This window comes from Bos indicus, chromosome 3, assembly GCF_029378745.1.
Source record: "Bos indicus isolate NIAB-ARS_2022 breed Sahiwal x Tharparkar chromosome 3, NIAB-ARS_B.indTharparkar_mat_pri_1.0, whole genome shotgun sequence".
Taxonomy (NCBI): domain Eukaryota; kingdom Metazoa; phylum Chordata; class Mammalia; order Artiodactyla; family Bovidae; genus Bos; species Bos indicus.
Window position 1 is genome coordinate 103,838,073 of NC_091762.1, and position 18,352 is coordinate 103,856,424.

Genomic DNA, 18,352 nt, shown 5'->3' on the forward strand with positions numbered 1-18,352 from the left:
ATGTCTATGCTACAGCAACTCAATAGAGTTACTCTAGATACTGAGGTTTATAAAACTGCTTTAGGCTTGTTCAGTTCTGTGGCCCTTGTAGCACCTACTATATAAAAGGAAGTGTATATTCTTGTGGATTGACTCAGGTTCTTTATAGGAAGATATTTTCATCTCACAAATATTCTCATTTTCCCTTATTCTGGGACGAGTTTGTCAAAAGCTATCACTGGGTTTCAGCATACCCTAGTCCATAGCTTCAGAGGTTTAAACACTAATGGTACACCTGTTGGTCTCTGAGTTTCCCAGCTGTTCACAGTTCCTCTGATGTTTTGACATCATTTGAAATGCAACATGGATTTCTAGAATTTCTTTCACACATTCTGCCGTGGGCTATTAAAACTCACATCTGCAGCTTCCATGCCAGACAGCTGCTTGTCTCTCTTATTCTGCCATTTGGACTGTTAAAAATTTTATTTTATTTTATTTTTTGGGGGAAACTAAACACATTTTAATAGAAAACAAAATACAAAATAACTCTTTTCAGAAAACAGAAATATTTAATCCTTTTCCCACAAATTAGAAGTCGCTTCATCCTCAGAGCATAGTTTTCGATGCGTGTGTTCGTACTTAAGATGTGTTTCATAGACTGTTCTTTAAACTGCTATTGCAAAGCAGGTGGGAGGGATGATCTCAGGAGGAAAAGATGCTGGAAAAGCCACACCTCGGAATCATTTGGAAATTCAACATTTTTTAATTTTCTTTTGACTTTTCACTTCTAATTACTTTCATTTCTTTACCACAATCTGTTCTTTCGGGGGAGAGAATTGTTAACAGAAGTGCAGCCACAAAAAGAATCTTTCTTTCCCACCCTTGCTGCAAAAGCCCAAGACTTTCTCAGTCAAATCTGCCCACCCACTTCTAGAAACATGTCAGCTGGAGTGATCCAACTGTCACCTAGGAATTTTCCCTTTCTCCCAATACAAGTTCCCAATACAAGTGCGACCAAGTTCTCTGAATTCCCTGAACCTCAAAATTCCAAGTATCACAGCCAGTGCCAGGAGTAAAACCGTCTGGAGCCCTTCGCACGCCCCAGTCTGTCATATCAAAGATCCAAATCAATGTTCCTGATTTTCTTGTGGGATTCCAGTCACCAGCAGGAGGTTGCAGGCCATGAACTGCACGCTCAGCACTTTGCTTATCTGGCTGGTATAGACGCCCAGGAGCTCGCTAGATGAGCCGTCGGCGGGTGTGCTACAGTGTGCGCTTCTGATGTCCCAGACACGCACAGAGTTGTCCATGGACGCTGATGCGATCAGGCTGCTGTCTGAGCTGAAGGTGAGGCTGGTGATGCTGTCCGTGTGGCCCCGCAGCTCTTTGTAGAGGGTCCCAGACGCCAAGTCCCATAGCTTCAGCCGCTGGTCCTCGCCTGCTGATGCCAGGTACTTACTGTTGGGGGAAAAAGCCAGGGAGAGCACAGGGCCGCGGTGGCCCGTGAAGAGCCTCACTGAGTTCCCCTGCTGAGTGCTCCACAGCCGCACTGTCTTGTCGGTTGAGCCCGTGGCTAAGTAGTTTGAATTGGGGTGGAACTTGACGCAGTCCACGTCTGCCAGGTGCCCGGCGAAGATTCGCAGTGGGTACGTCCGATCAAATGACCACAGCCGGGCTGTGCGGTCGTGCGACCCGCTGGCGAAGTACAGGCTGTGCGGGCTGATGTCCAGGTCCCACACGGGGTAGGCGTGGCCCTGGTACAGCACGGTGTTGGTGAAGCTGCCCAGGTCCCAGTACCTGATGGACATGTCTTCAGAGCAGGAGAGCAGCCCCGAGCTGTCCGCGAGGAACCTGGTGCTGTACACTGGCCCGCAGTGTCCCCGCAGGACCTTCATCTCTGTGCCTGCGTTGTCATTCTCGTCATCCTCCTCCTCTAGGAAATCACAAGCCAAGTGGATGCGGGACACATCTACTTGATGGGGTTTGGACTTTAACTTCTCGGAACACAGACTCCACAGTTTTATACAGGAGTTGTCAAAGCCTGCTGCGAGCAGCTTGTTGTTCGGGGAGACCTCTGCAGTGTTCAGCAGCTGCTCCGTGTTGTAGAAGGCGTAGAAGTAGATGGTGGTGAGGGAGGGGGGGCCGTCCTTGACACGCTTGATGCTCTTCTGCAGGAGCTCCAGGGCGGCCTTATTCTGCAGGATGGGCGCTGGCATGTCGGTGGGCTCCAGGCCGCTGCCCTCGCCGTGGGAGAAGCCACCACTGGCGTAGAGCTGGTAGTCCATCCTCTTGGCGGGCTGCACGTCCAGATGGATGTGCCAGGCGAGGATCCTGCACAGCGCGGTGTTGTTGTCACTCTGGAGGTAGCGGAGAAGGTAGTTATAGCTGTCTTCCTGCAGACGAACCACGTATTTGTTGTCCAGGAAGGCTCGCAGCCGGAAGTTAGACAGGATGTCCTGGACGATCTGAGTGGTCTAGAGCTGCTCCATAACATCCTTCCGGCTGGCGTTCTGCAGAAACATTCCATGGAAGCGGCTGTAAAAGCTTTCCGCTGTGCTCTTCGGACTGTTCTGGATCAGGGTGAGATGGAGGTAGACAAAGAGAGGGTAGAGGAGAGGCATCACTTCATGGCTGTGCTGGGAGTCAGAATCGGTGAGAAAATTCCACAGCCGTCCGAACTGTACTTCATATTGTTGGGGCTCTGCCTGGCAAGGGGCTGCGGACACTATGTTGGCACAACCAGATTCTGATTGGACTGTGAGGCTGGCAGCCATCTCCTCAGTGCTCTGCGACAGCCGCAGGCCTTGCTTCAGCGGGCCGTCCGCATCCCCGTACTGCCGGCGTTTGAGGTAGCAGGACACGGCCATCTGATCTGCTCCGTGCGGACCCGTTTCATGACTGAACATCCCAGGCGGCTCCCGCTTCCCCCGCCACCGCTGCCGCCAGGGTCGCCCCGCGTCTGCCTCCGTCGCCTTCGCGGCAGGCTCGCTATCCGCGGCCGGCTCAGCCGGACCCCCGAGCCCCGAGTCCCGAGCCCCGAGCCCCGCCGCCCCCGTGGCGGCTCTGGGCGGCCGCCCCATGACTGACTAACGCGGAGCCGCCGCGGGCTGGGCCGGGCCACTCGGGCCTCGACGCGCAGCTGTCTCCGCCAACAGGTGCGGCGCCTCGGCCTAAAAATTTTAATAAAAATAAAAAATTTATTTATTTTTTAAATGATAAATTATAGAAAATTTTGGGAAGAAATCCAACTCCCATATGATCTATTTTATGATATTGTTGTATTTCCTTCCACTCTTTTCATAAGTATCTTCTGTTTAAACACTATGTTAAAATTATTTTATGCTCTTTTCATTTATTGTATCACAAGCATTTTCCCATATTGCTTCTAATGTTCATGGCCACCATCTTTTACAGCTGTATAATATTCCATCAACTGAATGTGCAATACTTGACCTAACTAGCTCCTATTGCTAGATATTCAGGCTTCTTCCAGTAGTACTCAGTTCAGTCAGTCAGTTCAGTTGCTCAGTCGTGTCCGGCTCTTTGTGACACCATGAATTGCAGCATGCCAGGCCTCCCTGTCCATCACCAACTCCCAGAGTTCACCCAAATTCATGTCCATCGAGTCGATGATGCCATCCAGCCATCTCATCCTCTGTCGTCCCTTTCTCCTCCTGCCGCCAATCCCTCCCAGCATCAGAGTCTTTTCCAATGAGTCAACTCTTCGTATGAGGTGGCCAAAGTATTGGAGTTTCAGCTTTAGCATCAGTCCTTCCAAAGAATACCCAGGACTGATCTCCTTTAGAATGGACTGGTTGGATCTCCTTGCAGTCCAAGGGACTCTCAAGAGTCTTCTCCAACACCACAGTTCAAAAGCATCATTTCTTCGGCGCTCAGCTTTCTTTATAGTCCAACTCTCACATCCATACATGACCAGTGGAAAAACCATAGCCTTGACTAGATGGACCTTTGTTGGCAAAGTAATGTCTCTGCTTTTCAATATGCTATCTAGGTTGGTCATAACTTTCCTTCCAAGGAGTAAGCGTCTTTTAATTTCATGGCTGCAGTCACCATCTGCAGTGATTTTGGAGCCCACAAAAATAAAGTCTGACACTGTTTCCACTGTTTCCCCATCTATTTCCCATGAAGTACTACATGGTATGAAAAGTACATGGATGCAGTGAGGCTGATGAGAGCTTAGAACCTTCCCAAATAGCTAGCTGGCTATTTGGCACACTTACCAGTTTGGTCAGAAGTCCTGCTGGCCAACTTGCCAAAGAACATGTGGATTTTCTAAGTTTATGGTTGGCTTGGTTAACTGCATGCATGATAAGACAGCACAATACTCATGTTCTAAAATTTCAGGACAACTTTGGCTTATGTTTAAGTAAAACCAGATGGTCTTTCCTTCATTTTTATTTCAAAATGGCAAGGAATTTGTTCCTCTGGAAGACTAGCTGGGAAAATATGGGGAAAAAAATTAAGCATTGTTTGTAAAGGTCAGGAGTAGGATCAGGGGAATGAAAAAAAAATGAACCTAGAATTTTGACAATTCCTTCCATTTTCTTTCTTAAAGCTGTAGTTTCTCTAGGTGCCCATCAGAATCACATGGGGATGATTTTAGAAAAATATTGATCCCTAAGCTCTATCCTCACAGATTCTGATTTAATTAATCTATGTGGGGGCCCACATATGTGCAGCTAGGGTTAGGATTCACTGTTCTAAAGGCTATGGACTAATAATATGGAAAACTATTCAGACTCACTAGCCATCAAAGAAATTCAAAATAAAATAACAAGTAATTTATGACTATAACTGATCATTAAAAACAATGGAATGGAATTATTCCAAAATAAAAATTAATGGAATAAGCTGAGCAAAAGAAGTCGGGCACAAAAGATTACATGTAGTATAATTCCATTCTAGTAGAGACAGAAATCAGAAGAGTAGATTCCTGGGAGGAGGTGAGGGAACAGGAGATATAGACTGACAGTAAAAAAGGAACAAACTGTCAGGGATAAAGGAAATCTTCTGTATCTTGATTGGGGTTGTGCTTAGTGGACATATAGATTTGTCAAAAGTCATCAAATTGTACATTTAAAAATCTGTGTATATGTAAATTATACTTCAGTTAAAAGAAAGAGCATTGGGAAAAATTTCATCAGAGCCCTCCCCCCACAAAAGTAGCACCCAATGCAAATTCAGATGTAGTGAAATTTCTACTCTCATACAATATGGCAGAAAATTTTGGTAGGATGCTTCTGAATGTTTGATAATACATTTTGAGATCCATAGCTCCAGCTTTTGGATTAGTAATTCTACACCTAGAAATTTGTAAAAATAATTTTTTAAAATGAAAAATATATGTACAAAAGCGGTTTTAAGTTATTTTGCATAAAAATATCAATTGCAGGACCAGTGGGTAATTCTTAACTAAATCAGGGCTATGTTAGAGGGTTGAATCCAGCAGGCCTAGAATCAGGCCTGAACTGTTTTGTGAAAGTTCTTGCTTGGCACTGACCAGTGGTCCAGGAATTAAATATACCAATTAAAACAGTGTTGCTTTGCAACCACAGGTCTGGAGTTTCATGGCAGTTTGCACCAACTATCAGCATTGTTTATTGATAACAATGAGATTAATGATTTATACCGGATCTGACTGAGACCCCGAGAAGGCTGTGCTTCCGAGGCTGGTTAAAGAGCAGGAATGTGCTTACATGATCAGCAGAATGTAAAACATCTCCACTGAGAATCCATTTTGGGATCCCTGGCTCTGAGGTGGTCAGTGCACATGCTGGTGGTTCCTGATCCAAGACAGGAAGGTGCATCTTGGTCCTGACAGAGCGAGGCCTTGAGCTCCTGCCTGGCCTTTCTGGACCCACTGCTGTGAGACACCATGGGCTCTGTGGATGCCCTCCCCTCCCTCTAATGGCAGATACAAAGTGGGAAGAGCACTGTGCAGGTTAGCAGAGGGCTGAGTTCTAGTCTTAGATTTGTTATTTTAATATGAGCTGAGCCACACACGTTCCTTTCCATGTTTCTATATTTCTCAGTGATATGATAAAGCAAGATACTCAATATGAATGACTGAAGATTTTTCCACTATACAGCAGAAAGTGGTTTTCAAATCATTATTACTACCATCAACATAGGAAGTGAGAACATAAGAGAATAAGAAACTTCAACTTAAAGAAACAATAGAATGAGGGGTGCAGAGCTAGAAGCAGAGAGGTGGGTCATAGAGGAAAACTGAAAATAGATATAATAACAGCAGTACATGAACCATGAACTTCCAGATGTTTAAGCTGGTTTTAGAAAAGGCAGAGGAACCAGAGATCAAATTGCCAACATCTGCTGGACCATGGAAAAAGCAAGAGAGTTCCAGAAAAACATCTATTTCTGCTTTATTGACTATGCCTAAGCCTTTGACTGTGTGGATCACAAGAAACTGTGGAAAATTCTGAAAGAGATGGGAATCCCAGACCACCTGATCTGCCTCTTGAGAAACCTGTATGCAGGTCAGGAAGCAACAGTTAGAACTGGACATGGAACAACAGACTGGTTCCAAATAGGAAAAGGAGTCTGTCAAGGCTGTATACTGTCACCCTGCTTATTTAACTTCTATGCAGAGTACATCATGAGAAACGCTGGGCTGGAAGAAGCACAAGCTGGAATCAAGATTGCTGGGAGAAATATCAATAACCTCAGATATGCAGATGACACCAACCTTATGGCAGAAAGTGAAGAAGAACTAAACAGCCTCTTGATGAAAGTGAAAGAGGAGAGTAAAAAGTTGGCTTAAAGTTCAACATTCAGAAAACTAAGATCATGGCATCTGGTCCCATCAATTCATGGCAGATAGATGAAACAGTGGACACAGTGTCAGATTTTATTTTTCTGGGCTCCAAAATCACTGAGGTGGTGATTGCAGCCATGAAATTAAAAGATGCTTACTCCTTGGAAGGAAAGTTATGACCAACCTAGATAGCATATTAAAAAGCAGAGACATTACTTTGGCAACAAAGGTCCGTCTAGTCAAGGCTATGGTTCTTCCAGTGGTCATGTATGGATGTGAGAGTTGGACTATAAAGAAAGCTGAGCGCCGAAGAATTGATGCTTTTGAACTGTGGTGTTGGAGAAGACTCTTGAGAGTCCCTTGGACTGCAAGGAGATCCAACCATTCCATTCTGAAGGAGATCAGCCCTGGGATTTCTTTGGAAGGACTGAGGCTAAAGCTGAAACTCCAATACTTTGGCCACCTCATGCAAAGAGTTGACTCATTGGAAAAGACTCTGATGCTGGGAAAGATTGAGGGCAGGAGAAGGGGTTGACAGAGGATGAGATGGTTGGATGGCATCATCAACTCGATGGACATGGGTTTGGGTGGACTCTGGGAGTTGGTGATGGACAGGGAGGCCTGGTACGCTGCAGTTCATGGGGTTGCAAAGAGTTGGACACAACTGAGTGACTGAACTGAACTGAATATCAGCTTTGTGCTAGACACTGTTCTATTACATTTATTTATTCGTCATTTAATTCTCCCAACAACTTTATGTGAAAGTAATGGCTATTTTGCTCATTTTATTTTATTTTATTTTATTTTTTATTTTGCTCATTTTAAAGATGAGATATCTCAGGCACAGAGAGGTTAGTAACTTGTCCAAGGTCACACAGCTAGTTCCTAGTAGAACCAGGAATTGTACCCAGGCAATATGGTCCAGAGTCCATACTCTGAACTACCATGCTAGACTTGAGAGAGGAGGAGAGTGGGAAGAATCTGGTGGGATGATGATCAGGGAATGGAAGAAAGAGCAGGAAGCCTGGGAACACAAATTTTTATTGAGCACCTTCTATATACCAGGGACTGTGGGTAGAAAGATGCATAAGACTGTGGCCCATGTCCTTTAAAACCTATAGTCTGGTGAGGAAGATAGGTGTGAATCACATTATTTCAGAACAACATGGTGAGTTCTTCAAGAATCATAGATAGTCACGTACAAAAGGCTATAGGGACACAGAGAGTGAGCACCTCATCCAGCCCAGGCTGAAGGTGTCAAGGAAGGCTTGTCTGAGAAGGAAGAGTTGAAATGGAAGAGCATGGTTCAGACTGAGGACAGCGTGTGAGGGGGAAAAGCCTGAAGGCAAGTCAGAGGGATGTATTTGGGGAAAAGCAAGATGTTAGATATCACTAGATCTCAAGAAATAGCAATTGCCTTTCCCCTCCAGTTCTTGAGAAGAAATAAGGCCCCATACCACCCTAGAAAAAGCCCGGTAGGTAGAACTTCTGGGAAGGAAGGACAATGGTGTTGGTGAAAAGTCACCTCGGCGAGCATCCCCTGCTGATCTCGGGAGCTGGCTCTCTAAGAATGAGCTTTACTCTACACAGTCGTCTTCTAAGGGGAACTTATTTTTGTTTACCTCACATGGAGATCAAACTGCTTCAAAAGGTGCTCATTTTCTTCACATAGAGCTTTCTTCTCCTGCTGCAACACAGACAGCTTGTTTGACAATTTCTGGTTGCTCTTGAGATGCTGAAAAACATTTTAAAAAATGAGAATACACTGGTGAAGAAAGGTGTGATATTTGAGAGAATGTAAATGGGCAAAGCCTTTCTACTAAAAAAGGCTTACAGAAACCATAGTAGCTTCCTGTGATTTTTGCGCCTCCAGAATTTCTGAAAGCTCGTAGCTCCTTTTCCTGACTTGTGATTCCTGCAGTTGTGTAAGCCTATATAAAAAGTCTGACAACCCTAAGATGTGTGGGGTGCTTAGCTACATCTGGCCAAGTTAATGAGCCCTAGAGGAGAAAATGGCCAATGCAGGGTTTGATTACTGGAACAAGGCACACTCAGAAACCCAGGGCACTTCCTTCATGTAGGCAGCAGGTCAATATATCCACAATCCAAATCCAAATTTCATCAAGTAGGTTGCAGAACTGCAAGCACAAGTTGACTTCATAGCCTTGCTAGATCTCTTATATGAAAAATAGAGTTTTATTTGGAAAACATGGAAATCTGAGAACTGGGAACAAGAACATCTGACAGGATCCCAATAACCTTGAGCACCCTGGGCCTCAAAACCCTCCTGAGCCCCTCTTATCAGCATAAGCAGTCCTACTGTCTCAGGAGATTAAGCACCCTTGTCTCCAGGACTTTGCTGACTCCACCTGGGGCATCTACCTGTGCAATGATACCCGCTGTTTTTCAGAGCCACCCCTATCCCACCGCCACTGCTTGTCTCTGCCTCGAATCCCACAGTGAGAGTCAGGTCCCAGCACATCATGGGGAAAAGGAGTTGAGTATAGTCACTGACCTAGGAGGACTGACATACTGAAAGAGTAGAAAGATTTTATGATGTTAAATTGGCAGAAACCTGAGGAATATACATAGGACTGTATTCCAAGGGTGTTTATACTAGGGAGAAAGGAATATAATGTTGAATAGGCTGAATTTACTGACCTGATGGATACACTTAGAGAGATTCAAGGTTGAATGTGTTAATTTAAATATCTAAAGTGACTTTAATAGTTTGCTTGGTTGGTGGACTGAAAGTTGGACTCTACAGTGACCAGGGTTAAATGATATTCAAACGCCATATTAAGAGGAAAGAATCTAGAGTCTTAAGTAGATAGGAAGTTTGGAGTAGATTTACCATAGGTAACCTGCTCACCCAACTCATCATGATCCTCATGTGACTCAGAGGACATTCCTTTCACAAAGGCTTTGCCAAATACACTGGTGAGCACCAGATTCCTTGAAATGCTCCATAACGCTCTCCTGTGAGGATGATGGTGAGAGATGCAAACATTGGAATTGAGCCCTGATTTCATGATGGGGGGTGACGCTACTGCACAGTGTCAAAAGTCAAGCACAATGCTTATCCCCAATGCAAGGTGGGCATTAGTACTGTGATGAGACAACAGGGCCGGAGATAAAACCAAACGGCTAGACTCGTAGCAATCGCTGGTTGTAGTTAACTGATCACAGTGATTACAGAACTAAAATACACGAACAGCCTATTAAAGTTTTACTTGCGTTGTATTTGTAAATAAATAAACACACCTGGGTCTGGTGAACAGAGGTCTAATTTGAATGACAACAACAGAGAGTAATGGCCTCTTACTCAGTCCTCAGACCTGAGCCAGTTCAGACCCAGGGTCCTTTAGCCAGGTTTTCTTCAGGAAGAACCTGGTGTGTGACACTGCCACAAGCATGTGATCTTCTCCTGAGCCTTTCCCAAAGGGATCTGCGGCCTTTTACCCAGGTGACAGGGAATTGGAGAAAGGGGATTATGTAGATTTGGGGGGAACTACATACAGTCCAGTGGTTCTGAGTCAGCACTAGCACCATGGAACCCAAAATGCAACTGAGGTTCAGAATTCAGAGTGGGGACTTGAGGAAGTAAGGGGGGAAATGGGAGTTTGAACACACAGAGTGTCTTAGAGTGTGTTTGCAGAGACTCATTGGCTCAATATAGGTTTCACAACGGATCTAGTGGGTCTGTGAAGCTCCTCAGTTTGTGAATTTCCCAGTTCTTGAGTGTGCAGTCAGCCTAGACAATATGGAAGAGCAGATTCTCCTTGCTGGCTTTCCAACCTGAGGCATGAGGGCTATTGATGATAGAAGAGGCCAGGTTCTTAGAAAGCCTCTTCTGAGTCTAGAGTCAGCTTATACCACCTTTGTTCCTTCAGCCCATTTATCAAGCAACCACCAAGGCTGTCAGGTTTTAGTGGTGCCCAAAGCAAGACAAAGAGCCGTGCTGTGCCAGGCTGTGGTGCAAACTGCTCTGCCATTTGGGCTTTATGATCCAGCAGACCCAAATATGCCCCAAGTTTCTGTGGCAGATGAGGAAACAACACAGAGCCTCTGGAAAGCTTTAGTTTAATCTTAGGATTTGGGAGGAGAGTCATCTCTCCTCTCAATCACCTCTCATGGTTGGCCACAAGAAAGAAAGGGTCGAGTAACCTGAGCTGCCCTTCCTGAAACGAGGTGTTCTATTATCTACTGAGCATTGAGTTGGGCATGGGCAGTAGTACTCTGTCCTCAAACAGAAATGCTATGGAAAATACTGAGCAAGCTGCGTGAGCAGGTGATACTTACTTCTATTGTATCACCACCTCTCTCAACCCAAACCTATGGCCTCAAGGGGAGTTATGTATTACCAGTTGGCCAAGAAAGAGTAATTTGGGCCTGATGTACTTATGATTCTGTACAAAATATGGCAACCAGTTGAAATAGGGCTGCTGTGGTATGATAGCCCCAACTGAGGGGTGGTCCTTCAGACCAGTGGGAAGGGAAATCTCAGTGGGCAAAGTCTGTGTTCACTTTGCCTGGAAAGAGAAGCGTCCAGAGGCAGGGACCGATGCTAACTCACAGAAAGTTTCTAATAGTTTGGCCAGATGATCAGGGACTTGGAAAGAATAATATTGGAAGATTGATGAAATGTGTCCTACCGGTGGAAATGTTCCATGCCTGCACTCTCCAGCAGGGTGGTCACTAGCTGTATGCAGCTACTGAGCACATGAAACGTGCCTAGTATGTCTCAGGAACTAAATTTTTAATTTAAATTTAGATAGCCACGGTGGCTAGTTGACACAATATTAGACAGCACAAGCCTAGAGTGTGAACATATTGTGCCTCATGTGCTTTTCCACAGCAGAGGGCTTCTACAGAAGAGGTGGCCCTCAGTAATCAAGTGGAAAAAATCCAGTACATTCTGTAGATGTCACTTAGCCTCTTTTTCTATCCTTTATGTGCTCACTCATTTCGGCTCATGTACAAAGTGGACAAGGGGTTACCAAGGCTAATCTACTCAACTTGCCAAAAGCACAGATCAGTGTTGAGCTATTGATATGGGACCATCCACTGTGGGGAGGGGGGGGGTGGAGACAGTCAACGGATAGTAGGTTTATTATACTGGACCTCTTCCACCACGGAGAGAACAACAATTTGTCCTCAGTGAAAGGGACACTCATTTTAGACAGGGATTTTCTTTCTCTGTCCACAGTGCTTTTGCCAGGACTACCATCTGTGGGCTTTCTAAATTCTTTATTTCCTGTCATGATATACTACTACTCAGCATAGTTCCTGAACAAGAAAATCATTTTAAGGTAAGAGAAGTGAAACAAAGTCTCAGTCATTGCTCTCATCATATATCCTACTATCCGGGGAAAAAAAACTCAAAAACTGCAAAACAGTGGAAAGACCTATGGAAGATGTAGGTATGATGCCGACCAGGTGACAACATCTTCTGAGGTCCTGTGTTGTCCTATAAGATGATGTCTAAACCTTCAACCAGTGATTGAAATATGCTGTGGTCTCTTTCGGAGCCAGAATATGGGAAAGAAACCAAGAGCTGGAATGGGAATGGCTTTTCAAACCTATATCCCAAAACATGTTTATTGGTAGTTAATTTATTGTATTATTGGTAGTTAATTTATAATTAAGTTTTTAAAGTGAGTACATCCATGTGGATTGAGACTGAAGAAGTAGCAACTACATTATCCAAAAATGACCACGGATACTACTGGGACTTTCAGAAGTTAAGTGTATCAGTGAAACAGGAAGCAGGGCACAACCTTTAAAAGAATGACATAACTGTTGAAGATATGAAAAAACTGGTTGAAACGATTAGGGTCAAGATGGCAGAAGATTTAATTTCCACTAGGCCTTGAGCCTCATTATATGCTCACTGTAATTAGGTAAGTGATACACCCACAGGTGCCAGACCATTCCAAGGCCAACCATAAAAGGCAAAAAGGGGTCAGTGGGTATGGCCCAATACTGCCCCTTCTCCAAAATGGTTGGACTCATCTTCCCATCATTCAGTTCAGTTCAGTCACTCAGTCATGTCTGACTCTTTGCAACCCCATGAATCGCAGCACACCAGGCCTCCCTGTCCATCACAAACTCCCAGAGTTCACTCAGACTCAAGTCCATTGAGTCAGTGATGCCATCCAGCCATCTCATCCTCTGTCGTCCCCTTCTCCTCCTGCCCTCAATCCCTCCCAGCATCAGAGTCTTTTCCAATGAGTCAGCTCTTTTCATGAGGTGGCCAAAGTACTGGAGTGTCAGCTTCAGCATCATTCCTTCCAAAGAAATCCCAGGGCTGATCTCCTTCACAATGGACTGGTTGGATCTCCTTGCAGTCCAAGGGACTCTCAAGAGTCTTCTCCAACACCACAGTTCAAAAGCATCAATTCTTCGGCACTCAGCCTTCTTCACAGTCCAACTCTCACATCCATACATGACCACAGGAAAAACCATAGCCTTGACTAGACGGACCTTTGTTGGCAAAGTCATGTCTCTGCTTTTGAATATGCTGTCTAGGTTGGACATAACTTTCCTTCCAAGGAGTAAGCGTCTTTTAATTTCATGGCTGCAATCACTAACTGCAGTGATTTTGGAGCCCAGAAAAATAAAGTCTGACACTGTTTCCACTGTTTCCCCATCTATTTCCCATGAAGTGATGGGACCAGATGCCATGATCTTCGTTTTCTGAATGTTGAACTTTAAGCCAACTTTTTCACTCTCCACTTTGACTTTCATCAAGAGGCTTTTTAGTTCCTCTTCACTTTCTGCCATAAGGGTGGTGTCATCTGCATATCTGAGGTTATTGATATTTCTCCCGGCAATCTTGATTCCAGCTTGTGCTTCTTCCAGTCCAGCATTTCTCATGATGTACTCTGCATAGAAGTTAAATAAGCAGGGTGACAATATACAGCCTTGATGTGCTCCTTTTCCTATTTGGAACCAGTCTGTTGTTCCATGTCCAGTTCTAACTGTTGCTTCCTGACCTGCATACAGGTTTCTCAAGAGGCAGATCAGGTGGTCTGGGATTCCCATCTCTTTCAGAATTTTCCACAGTTTCTTGTGATCCACACAGTCAAAGGCTTTGGAGTAGTCAATAAAGCAGAAATAGATGTTTTTCTGGAACTCTCTTGCTTTTTCCATGATCCAGCAGATGTTGGCAATTTGATCTCTGGTTCCTCTGCCTTTTCTAAAACCAGCTTGAACATCAGGAAGTTCACGGTTCACGGATTGCTGAAGCCTGGCTTGGAGAATTTTGAGCATTACTTTACTAGTATGTGAGATGAGTGCAATTGTGCGGTAGTTTGAGCATTCTTTGGCACTGCCTTTCTTTGGGATTGGAATGAAAACTGACCTTTTCCAGTTCTGTGGCCACTGCTGAGTTTTCCAAATTTGCTGGCATATTGAGTGCAGCACTTTCACAGCATCATCTTTCAGGATTTGAAATAGCTCAACTGGAATTCCATCACCTCCACTAGCTTTGTTTGTAGTGATGCTTTTTAAGGCCCACTGGACTTCACATTCCAGGATGTCTGGCTCTAGGTCAGTGATCACACCATTGTGATTATCTGGGTCGTGAAGATCTTTTTTGTACAGTTCTTCTGTGTATTCTTGCCACCTCTTCTTAATATCTTCTGCTTCTGTTAGGTCCATACCATTTCTGTCCTTTATCGAGCCCATCTTTGCATGAAGTGTTCCCTTGGTATCTCTAATTTTCTTGAAGAGATCTCTAGTCTTTCCCATTCTGTTGTTTTCCTCTATTTCTTTGCATTGATCACTGAGGAAGGCTTTCCTATCTCTTCTTGCCATTCTTTGGAACTCTGCATTCAGATGCTTATGTCTTTCCTTTTCTCCTTTGCTTTTCGCTTCTCTTCTTTTCACAGCTATTTGTAAGGCCTTCCCAGACAGCCATTTCGCTTTTTTGCATTTCTTTTCCATGGGGATGGTCTTGATCCCTGTCTCCTGTACAATGTCACGAACCTCATTCCATAGTTCATCAGGCACTCTATCAGATCTAGGCCCTTAAATCTCTTTCTCACTTCCACTGTATAATCATAAGGGATTTGATTTAGGTCATACCTGAATGGTCTAGTGATTTTCCCTACTTTCTTCAATTTAAGTCTGAAATCGGTAATAAGGAGTTCATGATCTGAGCCACAGTCAGCTCCTGGTCTTGTTTTTTTCTGACTGTATAGGGCTTCTCCATCTTTGGCTGCAAAGAACATAATCAATCTGATTTCGGTGTTGGCCATCTGGTGATGTCCATGTGTAGTCTTTTCTTGTGTTGTTGAAAGAGGGTGTTTGCTATGACCAGTGCATTTTCTTGGCAAAACTCTATTAGTCTTTGCCCTGCTTCATTCTGTATTCCATGGCCAAATTTGCCTTTTACTCCAGGTGTTTCTTGACTTCCTACTTTTGCATTCCAGTCCCCTACAATGCAATTACTCAGTCCATAGAAACTAACTATGCCATAGTTCTGGCCTTCTTGCCTTCTGAGATGGTCCATACTCTGCCTGTGGAGTGTCTTTCTTTCAGAGCCACTCTGGCCTTTTAAGTCAGACCACAGTCTACCTATGGAATGTGTATCTCTCTAAGTAAATCCACTTCTTACCTATCACTTTGTCTCTCACTGAATTCTTTCTGAGACAAGACAGAAGAACCTGAGTTTCATTAAGTCCTGAGAACACATGTGCGATCTCAATGAAGACAACGGGTTCAAGCCCCAATCCGAGTTGTGCTGTTTCACCTTCATTTGCATGAGTGACAGTGCATTCTACTCAGTGGAAGCATACTATTCTTGTAGTTTATAAAGTTGAATATGGGTGAAAGGGTTTGGATGGAAGCTGCTTATACAAAGTAGACTGTGACATTGCTCACCAGGACCCTTACTTTTCTAAGCTCTCCCCTGTGCTGCAAGATTGCAAGTCTGAAAATGACATTTCCCAAACTCCCTTGACAGCAGGGTTTCAGTTTGGTTTCTGCAAATCAGAGGCACATGCACACAGTTTGGAAAGCGTGGGGGAAAGCACAGAAGAGCCACCATGCTCCTCTTGTGCTACTGTAAGCAGACAGGATAGGGAGTCTCCAGAGAAAGAACCAGGCATCATTTCTTGACATAAGAGAAGACAGTTTTGGCTTACTCCATTTTGTGATCTAAACCTGGCCACAATGCTTGTCCCTGAACAGGTCTCAGTAGTTAATGATTTTAAGGGAAGTGAAGAAGTGCAAGAAAAAGCAAAAGCAGTCAAGAAACAATAGTTCAGTGGTAAAAGTAGCCCTAGTTCCTCCTCAAGGGAAATACATAGCAATCTGATCCATGTCTTTGAGTTCAGCAGGAACTAAGGCCCCGCTTAGGTGGAGGACAGAAGGATGATGTTGACCCTCATGACTTCTATCAACTAAAGCCTGGACTCTGGACCTTTGCCCCAATTCTATGCTGAATTCTCCTTTGCTCAAGCTCCTTCATAAATACCCATGTATCCTTAGCTTAAAACTTCCCCAATTTTGCTGTTTGAGGAGACACTGCTTTGGGAAAGATCCCTGGTGTTTTCACTTGCTGCAAATAAATCCTTTCTTCTCCTGATCTATTGACTTGGCTGTGTCTCTTGGCTTGACACCCACCAAGAGGCAAATCCAGTTTCTGGTAACACTATCAGGTAGATGAAAGAGGGAAACTTTTGAAAGGGCTTTGGGAGAGTTCCTGCTAATCTCCTACAAGGGTTGGTTTCCCTGTGGTTTCTGAACTTCTGGATTTACTGAAAGCTAGCAACAGTTCTTGCTGACCTACTCACCCCTACCTCTCCCTTCCAACAGTTTCGTAAGCATGTTATTCCCTGTGTTAAATTCCTTCTTGCTTGAAATAGCTAGAGTAGATTCTGCTTCCCTGTCTGAATCCTAACTAAACTTAATGGGTAAAGTGCTAGGCATTCAAGAATTATTAGCTCTTATTAACTATTACTTATTAGGTCTAAGGGAACAGGAAAACAGAAGAATACCTATTTGTCTTCTTACCTCATCAGATTTTCTTTTTTCATTTTCCAGTTCTTCAAGTTGGGCCTTTTGTTGCTGAAGTTTGATTTGTTGCTGAACACTGGTCATTTCCAGTAGACTCTCTTTTTCCTGTAAGATTTTCACTTGCGTCTGTAGCTCATTCAAATTCTGGTCTAGGAGTTTCCTTAAGGCAATTAATGTATATTAAATCACACTTTGAATTGCAAAGCTTTGCAAAAGAGACTCTTTGACCTAAAATTGTTAGACTGGGCATAGGGGAATTTTTTGTTCAGTGAGATAAAGTAGCGGTCCATAATGGGCCAACATCAAAGCAATCTCCTTTGTGATGGAAGCTTTTCTTAGTTTTCTCTTTTTCAAAAACTACCCTAAGAAGAAATAATTGTCCTTATTTCACAGAGGAAGGGAACTCGCCAACCAACTCATTGGAAAAGACCCTGATGCTAGGAGAGACTGAAGGCAAAAAGGAGAAGAGGGCGGCACAGGATGAGAAGGCTGGATAGCATCACCAACTCAATGGACATGAACTTGGGCAAACTCCAGAAGATAGTGAACGACAGGGAGGCCTGGTATGCTGCACTCCATGGGGTCACAAAGAGTAGGACACAACTTAGTGACTGAACAACACCACCACCGAGGAAGCTGTGGCACTGAGAGGCTTAATTAACTTGCTCCAGGTTGCACAGCTACAGCAAGATGGAGGTAGGGCTCTAATTATGAATTCTATAGTCCTTCTGCTTGTCCACACTGTTTTATGAGTGGAATCCCTTCATCTCCTTGCTTTAATAAAGGGCTATCAGTTACAAACACTTGATACTAATGCACATGTGTTAACACTGCTGTAACGTTCTCCTTTACTCTTAAGAAAAAGTCCAAATTCTTTTTTGGACTTGTGGGATCTAAGTGCACTCATCTCACACGCTAGTAAAGTAATGCTCAAAATTCTCCAAGCCAGGCTTCAGCAATACGTGAACTGTGAACTTCCTGATGTTCAAGCTGGTTTTAGAAAAGGCAGAGGAACCAGAGATCAAATTGCCAACATCCGCTGGATCATGGAAAAAGCAAGAGAGTTCCAGAAAAACATCTATTTCTGCTTTATTGACTATGCCTAAGCCTTTGACTGTGTGGATCACAAGAAACTGTGGAAAATTCTGAAAGAGATGGGAATCCCAGACCACCTGACCTGCCTCTTGAGAAACCTGTATGCAGGTCAGGAAGCAACAGTTAGAACTGGACATGGAACAACAGACTGGTTCCAAATAGGAAAAGGAGCACATCAAGGCTGTATACTGTCACCCTGCTTATTTAACTTCTATGCAGAGTACATCATGAGAAACGCTGGGCTGGAAGAAGCACAAGCTGGAATCAAGATTGCCGGGAGAAATATCAATAACCTCAGATATGCAGATGACACCACCCTTATGGCAGAAAGTGAAGAGGAACTAAAAAGCCTCTTGATGAAAGTCAAAGTGGAGAGTGAAAAAGTTGGCTTAAAGTTCAACATTCAGAAAACGAAGATCATGGCATCTGGTCCCATCACTTCATGGGAAATAGATG

At 44.1% G+C, this 18,352-nt stretch overlaps 1 protein-coding gene and 1 pseudogene across 2 annotated transcripts in view; both read right to left on the reverse strand.

The window, feature by feature from the left end:
* Positions 1-18,352, reverse strand: part of CCDC30 (coiled-coil domain containing 30) — a 135,697-nt gene that overhangs the window by 15,624 nt on the left and 101,721 nt on the right. For both annotated transcript variants that reach the window (XM_070786725.1, XM_019958273.2), the window contains exons 14-15: positions 16,799-16,961; positions 8,398-8,510 (exon numbers count right to left, since the gene is read on the reverse strand). In XM_070786725.1, the coding sequence (XP_070642826.1) occupies positions 8,398-8,510; positions 16,799-16,961 (276 nt within the window). The remainder of the gene's footprint in view (positions 1-8,397; positions 8,511-16,798; positions 16,962-18,352) is intronic.
* On the reverse strand, positions 720-4,214 carry LOC109556427 (TAF5-like RNA polymerase II p300/CBP-associated factor-associated factor 65 kDa subunit 5L pseudogene; annotated as a pseudogene).